This window comes from Myotis davidii, unplaced genomic scaffold, assembly GCF_000327345.1.
Source record: "Myotis davidii unplaced genomic scaffold, ASM32734v1 scaffold125, whole genome shotgun sequence".
NCBI lineage: Eukaryota > Metazoa > Chordata > Mammalia > Chiroptera > Vespertilionidae > Myotis > Myotis davidii.
The window spans coordinates 3,403,737-3,415,250 of NW_006299390.1; the positions used below are offsets into that span (position 1 = coordinate 3,403,737).

The following is an 11,514-nucleotide window of genomic DNA, read 5'->3' on the forward strand; positions in this document are numbered from 1 at the left end:
ACCCACCACTGGAGGTTGAGCCTGCAACCCAGGCATGCGCCCTTGACTAGAATCAAACCCGGGACCCTTTAGTTCACAGGCTGATGCTCTATCCACTGAGCCAAACTAGTCAGGGCTGCTTCATTTATTTAAACGAGGCATGCGGCCTAATGGCCGCGAGTTTGACATGCTTGTCGCGTCCTTAACTGGTTTTCCTGTCAACAGATAACTTTCAAATTCATCTTCCATACAGTTATCAGTATAAATCATTTTTAAAAAGTTGGTCTTGTTTTCTGCTTGTACTTTTTAAATGAATTACATTATCTATAAAAGCATGTCTACATTCCATAACATTTCTTGTGAGGTTCTTTACAAACTGGCCCCATTTTCTACCACTTCCTCCATTCACCCTGTGCACCATTCACAATAAGCTGTTCCCTAAAAGCACACCAATTTTTCTTTTGTATCATTACATGTGTTGTTTCTCCATCACTGTTGTGCTCTCTTTTATGCTTCTTGGTTTATCCCCTATTTGTCATTTTTCAATGAATTCACATTTGCTTCCCTTCTTCTTGGTTATTCCCTTCTCTGAATCAGATAATTGCATTTATACATATCACTAGCATAGCTCTCATATTGTGTCGTTACCATTTTATTGTGTGTTTGTCTCCCCAGAACCTTGAACTCTTTGAGGGCAAAAACCTTGTCCTTTCATTTTTGTGATTCAGGCACAGTGCCTTGAACATAGGATTCACTCACTCAATGAATTTCTATTCCCCTACCCATGCAGTTACAGTCTCTCTGGGATACTAGATAGAGGTTTGCAGTCATTTTTGTACCACAAGGTTCTAGAGAGGAGAGGAGCTATCTTTAGGTCCTCTTTGTATAAATACACATTTCACTTTTTGTCTATCTGAGTATATTTGAAGACTTTCAATCCATTTCCTGCCTTTTTTTGGGAAATAGAAATTTCTAGAGGTGATGATTTTAAGTTGAATAGCTTTGACAGTATTTGCCTCTCTTCCATTGCTGCCCTCATCACCCTGTGTGTGTAAAAAGGTCCGTTGAACTTGCTTGTTATATGCCACATGCTCAGGAACTATCACATCGCCTGAAATCCGATCAAATGTAGTGCTTGTTGGGTGTGAACCTCATACACTGACATACCACTTGTTAAGCTTTTTTATTTAAATAATTTTATATGTTTCAGATTGTAAAGCTTCTCCAGGGCAAGCAGGATAGGCTGTTTCATGAATCAGTTAACATATATGCCAGCCTGTGAAAGTATAAAAATAATGAGCATGTTAAAAATTAATTACAGTTGTAAATTGATTTTCTTTTGTTGGCAGAAAGAACGTAGTGTATTAGCCTGGGAACAGGTTCACACTGTTTTAACATTAAGCACTTCCAGCTGAAGCTTGTTAGTGACTGCCTCTCAGATTAAGGAAAAAAAATCCTCACCATGGTACATGAACTCCTATTGTTAGGACATAAATGATCAGCTCATCCCCCACATGGATGAGAACAAAGAACATAATAGTACACAGAACAGAGATTAAGCAAATATTGCCAACCCCATTTAAGAGGTAAATTAAAAATATCATGTCATGCCTTAGGAGCTAGTCAGGGGAAAATACTTTGGCTTTGAATTAGATTGATTATTTTAAGTTAAAGTAAAGTGAAATCTTTTAGTTAGTGTCAATATGCTGGTAATATTGAAAGCTAGGGAAGTATCATTCTCTTGATAACAAGATGCTTCAGATTTTGTGGAGTTTATTTTCAAACCAAGAACTAAAAACTAGAATTTTTATTTTGAGGGAAAACACCAGTGGAAGCATAACTAAACTTTTTGAGGTGAAGTCACTGACTTTTAGTACAGCTTTTATAAAGCACAAAAAACTTCATTCGGATTTTCCTAGCACAGACTCTAAATCCTGACTTTGAGAAAGAACATCTACACTCTGGGCTACTTTTTTATTCATTTGAGTTTCATTCATTTGAACTTGAACTTGGCACAATAGACATGAAAGCAGCTGTGGAAAAGAGTATATATACCCCCTAAAATCTGAAAATTATTGGCAAAAGATTATATCTTCATAGGTAACAGAAACCAAGAAGGGCAGTAGTAATTTTTCCACAAAATCTTAAATTTATTTAAATAATTAAAATTATTCCAGTGTTTCAGGAATGACCTAAAGCAGTGTTTTTGCCTTTTAAAATATTAATGTTTATCCTCAGTTTGTTTAACTATTAATACATTGTGTATGATTTATAGTCATGAATTTTTTTGCAAATGACCTTTAATCCACAAATGCATAAGAAGTTTTGCATTGGGAGACCATTTTCAGTGTTGTCTAATTTCAGATTTTAAAAAATCATGCCTTTGCCCCCCACCTTGAATTATTTATCTCTTAAAAGTTAAGCCTTAAAAACAGTAATTTTATGTGTAATATAATATATAACCTGATTTATGAAGTTAATCTTTAGGTTAATAAATTCCATATTAACATTTTACTTTGGTGACATCAGACTCATCACATCTGATAATTTTGTTCACAGGATTGTCCCTGGGCAGGACATTTGCCTATATTGCAATACTTCTTTATCCTTTTTGCTGCAATTTTATTTTATTTTTTTTCTCTATCTTCTTTGGTGCTGGATTTCTAACCTCCAGCATATTCATGATACCCCCTTTCAGTGTGGAATGTTTCCAGAGTTGTCATTTTACTCACTTCTTCCATAAAGCTTTCTTTAGTCTCTCCCAACTCTTCCTTGAGTGCTGCAGCTCCCTGTTTGGGGTATTGTGAGGAATATGGGCTTTGATTTTAAACTGTATTTAAATCCAGAGCTGCTGTTAGCTCAGTCACCATGAATATTTACTAACCTCTCTGAAGTTGTTGCATCATCTGGAAAAAGAGGTTTATTTTTATAGTACCTAACTCACGGCAGGCTTGTTATGAGGACTGAAGAAATTACAGGTGATGATGCTTGAACAATGCAGGGGTTAGGAGCATGGATCCTCACACAAATGCACCCCAAGGCGCCCCCCCCCACACACACACACCATTAAAACGCATGTAACTTGACTCCTCAAAACTTAGCTACTAATAGCCTACTGTTGACTGGAAGCCTTACTGATACCATAAACCAGGGGTCCTCAAACTACGGCCCACGGGCCACATGCAAATACAAATATTGTAGTTGTTCCAGTTTTGTTTTTTTACTTCAAAGTAAGATATGTGCAGTGTGCATAGGAATTTGTTCGTAGTTTTTTTTTTTAACTATAGTCCAGCCCTCCAGCGGTCTGAGGGACAGTTAACTGGCCCCCTGTTTAAAAAGTTTGAGGACCCCTGCCATAAACAGTTGATTAACACATTCTGTGTGCTATATGTATTATATACTATATTACAAGAAAGTAAGCTAGAGAAAAAATGTTTAGAAAATCCTAAGGAAGAGAAAATACACGTATAGTATTGTACGTATTTACTGAAAAAGATTTGTATATAAGTGGACCTGTGCAATTCAAAACCATGTTCTAGGGTCAATTACATGCCTACTAGCACATGTCTATATCTATGATCTATAGATAGAGCTCTGTCAACGTCTCTATCTGCTCTATAGAGCCTGGATTAAATAATAAGTTCCAGTCTCTATACCACTAATGTAACATAGCTCTATATCACTGATATTAACTAGTTCCCATAGCTCTTTACTCCCTCTCTCAAATTTTGTCCATATCCTCTGCTAGAACCTGAGGGAAGGAGCGAATACCAGATTACATATGTGTCATCCTTCTCAATTTTGAAGGGCAGTAGAAGAAAAGATAAAAGCACTGACTAAAGTCTTCATTTCAATAGTTAATTGTCTTGGCAGACCACCTTTGATATTTATCACCACCCAAAATATGGTATTATTTTGGCTAAAGATTTTTAATATGTTAAACATTCTGTAGATTAAGACTTTAATTTAAAATTTGTTGTTACAACTGCAAAATGTTTTCTCAGAGACCTCTAACGCGGTGAATGTGCTATATTTTTCATGGGGACTTTTGGATTAAATAATTTTGAAGCATCTGTTTAAGTGTGCCTCAACCTATTTATTTGGGGTGACTGACTAGGGACTGATAATGTCATTCATCCTTTTATGATGTGTGTTTTCTCATCCGTAAAATGAGGCATTGATTTTCAGTCCTGGTAGGCTAGCTCTGAATTTTATTTTGTAATAATTTTTACATTGGAACATTGTAGTTTTTAATGAATGAGTGCAGTTTGTTTCTGTAGCCCATAACAAAAATAAAACTTTCACCATTTAAAAATAAAAAGCATTTGGGAAAATGTAGAATACTTAGGTTATATTTATATAATAGTTTTGCTATAATTCTATTCTATAAATGTAATAAGCTGTACAAGGCACATGTTTGTAGCAACCTTTTGGACTCAACATGAAACAGCAGCTACAAATCCCTCTTGTAGCTGAACGATAAGTCAGAAGTAACTGTCTGACTTTTCAATAAGAAAATCTGTAAAATCTATAAACTTTTAAAAACCCATATCAGTTTTTCTCTAGCAGTATTTTAATAAACTGGCAAAGTACTTTTAAATTGTTGGTACAGATCTCTCAGCACAGTAAACACATCCTCTCTCCCCACACCCCACAAACATGTTTGTTTTGTTCACTTCACCTTTGACGCTTCCATCAAACAGGAAAGGAAGGTCATTTCCAGGGCTTCCTTCCCAAGGTGTTGCATTGAGGTGCAAGTGAGAGGGCAGGGCAGGGAGAAGAGTGACAGCTGCTCCCCTTGTTAAAGTGTTTTTTACTACAAATCTACATGGAGTGCATCTGGGGGACAGGATTAGGTGAGAGAGGGCTTTACCCTTTTGCTGATTAATAATACTCTATCCAATCATGGCTTGATAACATAGCCTTACCATATCTTATTTAATAGTAATGCACCACAGAATCTACACTTTGTAACACTGAGCAGTAAGACTCAGCCTACCATTTTTTTTAAATTTCTTTATTGGTTAAGGTATTATAAATATGTCCTCATCCCCCCATTAGCCCCCAACCTCCCCCACCCCCCGCATGCTCTCATCCCCCTGTTGTCCGTGTCCATTGGTTTGGTTTATATGCATGCATGCAAGTCCTTTGGTTGATCTCTTCCCCTTACCCCCACCCTTCCCTACTTTCCCTCTGGGGATTGATAGTCTGATCGCTGTTTCTCTGTCTTTGGATCTGTCCCTGTTCATCAGTCTATGTTGTTTTCTATATTCCACAAATGAGTGAGATCATGTGGTATTTATCTTTCTCTGACTGGCTTATTTCACTTAGCATAATGCTCTCCAGTTCCATCCATGCTGTTGCAAATGGCAAGAATTCCTTTTTTATCTCAGCGTAGTGTAGATGTACCACAGTTTTTTAATCCACTCATCTGCTGATGGGTACTTAGGCTGTTTCCAAATCTTAGCTATGGTGAATTGTTCAGCCTACCATTTTTTAAAGAATTGTCTAGCCCTAGCTGGTTTGGCTCTGTGGGTAGAGTGTCCGCCTGAGGACTGAGGGGGCCCGGGTTTGATTCCAGTCAAGGGCACATGCCCGGGTTGCAGGCGAGACCCCCAGTGTGGGGCGTGCAGGAGGCAGGCAGTCAATGATTCTCTCTCATCAATGATGTTTCTATCTCGCTTTCCCTCTCCCTTCTTCTCTGAAATCAGTAAAGATATATATAAAACAAAATAATAAAAAATAAATAAATTGTTGGTACATTTGTACAGTGCATTGTGGAATGTTCTCCTAAACTTTGCATTTTATTTTTGTGTTCATATGGTAAAGTCAAGGAATAACAAAACAAATCTTTGAAATTAGTATTTTTTAATGTGAAAAATCACATCCTAATTTCACATCCTCCATTTTGGCTTAAATTTTTTTTATACTAGCTTTTCCTAGACCAGATCTCTTCCCCCAAAATTGAGCACTTATCTTAATATTTTGGATATGCCTTTTGACTGCTACATCTTGAAATGATACTGTATTTTTTGCACAATTTACATGATTAATTTATCCATGAAATCCTGGTAGAACTGAGTGACTTTAAGGAACTCTCTGGTTCAACTTACTGCCTTTGGAAATTTGTTGTAACTAATGTGGTAAAAGTAATATTATACTTTAAGGTTCCTGAAAATATTCTTGAAATTTTAACTCAAGGGCAGATTTTGTGTTTTTGAAAAGTATGAAAGTAATTTAGTATATTATTCAAGTTAAAGAATTGATCAAATATATGAGGGTATTTGAAGCACAGGAAAGTAGAAGTTATAATACTATCCTATATAATAAAAGCATAATATGCAAATTGACCAAACAGCTGAACAGCAGAATAACAACAACCATCTGGATGACCATCCGGGACCACGCTATGACACCCACTGGCACCAGGCCAGCCAAGGGCCCCGCAGACTGATTGGTCAGGAGCCCAGCCATCACCCCATGATTGCCCCGCAGAGGGAGGCCCAGGCAAATGGCCGGCGGGGCGATCAATTGGGGGAGCTCCACAATCATCTTGTAGAGGGAAGCCCAGGCCACCAACCAGCGGTCTGCAACAGGTGGGCAGGGCCTCCCTCTGTGAGGGAAGCCCTGGTCCCGGGTGCTGGCAGCCAGAGGGAAGCCCAGGTCCCGGGTGCAGGCAGCTGGGGGAAGGAAGGCCTACTCTTGCACGAATTTCGTGCATCGAGCCTCTAGTTATAAATAAATGCCATTGGCAAAGTAAAAGGTAATCAGTGATTTCTTTTATATTAAAAGAAAAAGAACTAAAGAAACCTGCCATCCTATGTAATAAAAGGGTAATATGCAGATTGTCTCCTCTACTGGGAGTTCAACCAGAGTTTGTCCAGGAGGTGGGTCCAGCCCGCCAACCGTCCATGGCCCCTTCCCCTGGCCAGCCTGGCCCAATCAACCCAGGGCTGACTGGACCCCACTTGTGCACAAATTTGTGCACCGGGCCTCGTTAATAAAGGGAACCCTACCTGGTTTGGCTCAGTGGGTAGAGCATTGGTCTGTGGACTGAAAGGTCCCAGGTTCAGTTCTGGTCAAGGGCACATGCCCAGGTTGTGAGCTTGACCCCCAGTAGGGGTGTGCAGGAGGCAGCTGATCAATGGTTCTTTCTCATCATTGATGTTTCTATCTTTCCCTCTCCCTCTCTGAAATCAATAAAAATATATTTAAAAATAATAATAAAGGGAGATTAATGTATGAGTTTCAAATGACTATTATTAACCTACTTTATTTAGCAAATGGATTGAAGTTAATGAATATATTTTGCCAAGTATAATATATTTTGCCATAGTAGACTATTAAACTCTTTTCTGTATCTCTTACTTGTTATAATTTTAGGCCTACTTTTATCATGATTCCTACCTGTTTCTAAACTGGGAGGGATACGAGGTTGTCTTGACTTTCAGCAATACTTTCTTTCCCCCAAAGACTCCAGTATCCCTTGGCTCCCCATTCTGTTCTGTCTCATCCCTTCATACCAACGGTCTCAAGCGACTCATATTGTAAGAGATATGAGCTCAGGGCTTTTCTTTAAACCTCTTTAAAAATCTGTTTTAATATATCTTCATTTTTATTGTTGTTATTATTTGATGTGTCTATTCTGTCCTTTGACTTTTAACCTTCTTATAGTCTTCTGTTCTAGATGTATCTCTTCTAAGCAGTATATAGTTGGGTTTATTTTTTCAATCAATCTTTTTCTTTTATTTGTAGAATTTCGTTAGTTTACTTATAATTACTATTGTAATTTTGTTTATATTATCTTGTTTTATACTTTTTATTTGTCCTACCTGTTTTTATTTTCTTTTAATTTTCTTCAGATTGATAATTTTTATAATTTAGTTTTCCCCCACGCTACTAATTTAGATGTACATACTCTTGTTTCTACTCTTACTTGCTACGTAAAAAAATTATAATATAAATGCATATTCATACTTGAATTACCAAAGTTGAAAGTTAATGAATACTTCTATTTTTCTCTCAGATGCCACAAGACCTTAGAACATTTCTATTTCATTTTCTCCACTTCTAATTTATATATTACTGGTATTGTGTATTTATCCTGTTTTTACTTATTTTTTAGAGAGAGGGGAAAGGAGAGGTATTGAGAGAAAGAGACATCGATGAGAGAGAAACATAGATCGGCTGCCTCTTGCACACCCCTTACTTGGGGATTGAACCCGAAACCTGGGCATAGTGCCCTGACCAGTAATATAACCGGTGATCTCTTGGTTTCTGGGTCGACACTCAGCCTCTGAGCCATACTGGCTGGGTTATCCTGTTTTTAAACCCATAATACATAATTATTATTATAAGCTATACAGGAAAATTTATTTAGATATACCATCATATATACTACTTTATTTATTCTTCATTCCTTATATTTCAGACCTTCTAAGTGGGATCTCTTTCTCTTGATGGTACAGTTTAGGAATTTCCTTGAGTCAGGATCTTGTGATAGCAAACCTTTGGTTGTTTTTAGTTTGGGGTAATCCTTCTGGTATTTTCCTGACTATTTAATTGATCAGTTTTTAAAGCAAGACTAAGCCCAGGTCGGAAGGATGTATTTCTTATTGCTTGTCTAACCAGCTACCCAACTCTGAAAAAGATCCATATCTACATGACTCGATTCTCAAGGGAGTGCACATTTGATATTTGGTATTTAGAAACTCCATAAAATTCTTAAGTAGAGAGAAGGAATGTGATTTTTTTTGTAGTTTTTTAAAGGTTAACAGCTGTATATGACTTATTAATGGAACAAAGCTGTCTCTCATGGAATCCTTAGTGATTGGCTGTTAGTTTGGTTAACTAGGACATTAAGCATATCTACAAATTTGTGTATACTAGTATACATTTCAAAGTAGTAACATTCTTTGTACATATTCTTGTAAATTCAGTTATATATTTTTCTCAAAGTAACTATAAAGTGTTTTAGAAATAATGACATGATGTACTCATTGCTACATTTTCTCATAAAAATACTTTCTTACATTTAGATTACCTCTCTAGTGACCCTGCAGCTATTAACCCTGGTTGGCCATGATGACCAGCTTGATGGACCAAAATACAAATGCACAGTATCTCTAGACTTCATCAGAGCTATCGCTAGGTAAGCATAGAGTAATTGTGAACATAAAATGTCTTGAATTATGTAAATTATATACTAAATATAAAAATTAATGTAATGTCATTAGTCATTTAAGCAAGGAAAGATTATTTAAGTACCACGAATGATTAAGTTTCACTGTAGAATGAACCCTCTCATCAAATTTACAAATGGCATAAAATTGGGAGAATTAGCTAATACGTTGGATGGCAAAAATTAAGATTCTGAAAGATAACAGAATGGAAAAATGGCCCCATAGTTGCAAGGTCAGATTTAACGGACAGTTAACTATAAAAAATCTCTCTTATGTAATAAAACAAGGTGGGAGAGACTTGGCTTAACTTCTGGGTATTTGAGCTGACTACATGGCTTTAAAAATCCTGGTGTCTCATTTAAGAGATGTAATAGGTCTGTCTACTCTGTGTTGCCTTAGGCAGGCCAGATCTGCTGTGCTGTGCTTGGAGTTCTAAGAGGGGCATTAACAAATGGTATATGCTGCGGAGAGGGCAGGAGGACAGTGGTAAAATGAGGAGAACCATGGCTGACTGAGGGACAGGGTGTGAGAAAAAACCTTATGAAGGATAGGGTAATCGTCTCAAGTATTTCAGGGGTTGTCACGTACAAAATGGATGGAACTAATTCTGAGCAATCGTAGAGCATTAGAAGTTCTAGGAAAGAACTGTTTGTCGAAATGAGAGCTGTCTGAAAATGTACGGCATTCTCACAAAGAGGTGTATTTGCTGTTAGGGAAAATGTTCCACCCATTTTATATGAGTAAATTACTTCATCTCATGGTTGCAGCTGCATAACAACCTGTTAGGACTTGTCGTGGAAGGGGTAATGTGAATGTAGACTGGCATGTAGCAAAAGATAATCCATAAAACAGTGCTTCCCAGCCTTTTTGAATATGAACATTTTATTTTAATATCCTTTTAAAATTAATCACGAGAGTATGTACATTTATTTCAAATTAATAACACACAGACATGAAACATTATTTATTCAGGCTAAAAACAGTGCTTGAAATTATGGATTTGCAGATCTCTAATGAATTGAAGTTCTGAAGTGTACAGGTTAGCAGCCTGTACTCTGAAGTCTCTTCTGAATTAAAAGATCTGTGATCATAGGATGCAGGTATTTGAAATATTTTGATGGCATGTATACTCTAAAAAATAAAATAAGGTTTTTGGAATGTGTTGTTACAATAAAATTGGGCAAATTTTTACACAGAAGAAATCGAGGAAAATATTTTTTTGACTGTATTCAGTATGACCATAAGGCTATAACTTTCTTTTTCCAAACAATGATGCTAATAATTCTATATCTAAGAGCCTATATCAAAGGCGTAACTTTTGAATGCAGCACCTTTATTTCAGCAATTTTGTCATTGTTTTAAATGTGTTGGGTCGTGCCCCGGCATAATGAACAGGACAGAGGTCTGTGAATGCTCAGTCTGGAGAACATACAGTGAACCAAAATGAATTGGGCATTACTTCATCCACAGTGTCAGTGATGTAGACCCAGCCAGAGAAATGCACTTTCATTTTCCACTTCAGAAGGGAGCAGGAATTTTGCCAGAGAACTTGGCAACTCTGTAATTTGCTTTGTTACCTTTGTTTTCTTATTCTTTGTAACTTTCTATGGACAGTGTCCAAAGAGTAACTACCTCTGTCTTCCCACATCGGCACCCTTCCACTCTCCTAACATTCTGCCATAATGAAAACCTGATTATTACCTGGAATGTTCCTTCCCCCAGTGTTCTCTGTAGTGGTAGCTATTTATTTCTCAAACCCCAACCAGGGATGCAGGCACTTTTTTTTTTTAATTCATTGGTTTTTTTACAGTGAGGAAGGGAGATGGGTAGAGAGTTAGAAATATCGATGAGCTGCCTCCTGCACACTCCCTACTGGGTATGTGCCTGCAACAAAGGTACATGCCCTTGACTGGAATCGAACCTGGGACCCTGAGTCAACAGGCTGATGCTCTATCCACTGAGCCATCCTTTTCCTCATTGCCACTTCCAGATTGTTACTAACCCCAAACTCTTATAAAAATGTGGGCTTTTTTGAGACTCATACAATCTGGCTCTATTTCCCTCTTGTCCTATGGTTGATTATTATCAACAACCTCCCAGCCATTCCACCTCATGTATTGAAGACAGGAGCACATGGTTCACAGACTTCTTTTCAACCTAGATTCTTGACTCTATTCAGACCACAGATCCTAACATCTGTATTCGCTTTGTTCAGCATTCACTGTGTTTCACAGAACAAATTAAGACCAGCAGTTGAGAACTCCTCCAACTGCCTGCATTGGTGCCAATCTTCTTTCCTTCTTCAGCAGGGTGGGTCTCTTCTTCTCTGAGGGGATTCTTCCACTTCTGCTCT

General features: G+C 37.5%; 1 protein-coding gene across 1 annotated transcript in view; it reads left to right on the forward strand.

The window, feature by feature from the left end:
- ORC5 (origin recognition complex subunit 5) overlaps nt 1-11,514 on the forward strand; it is a 67,873-nt gene that overhangs the window by 49,409 nt on the left and 6,950 nt on the right. The window contains exon 13 of the mRNA XM_006774900.2: nt 9,018-9,130. Coding sequence (XP_006774963.1) covers nt 9,018-9,130 — 113 coding nt within the window. The remainder of the gene's footprint in view (nt 1-9,017; nt 9,131-11,514) is intronic.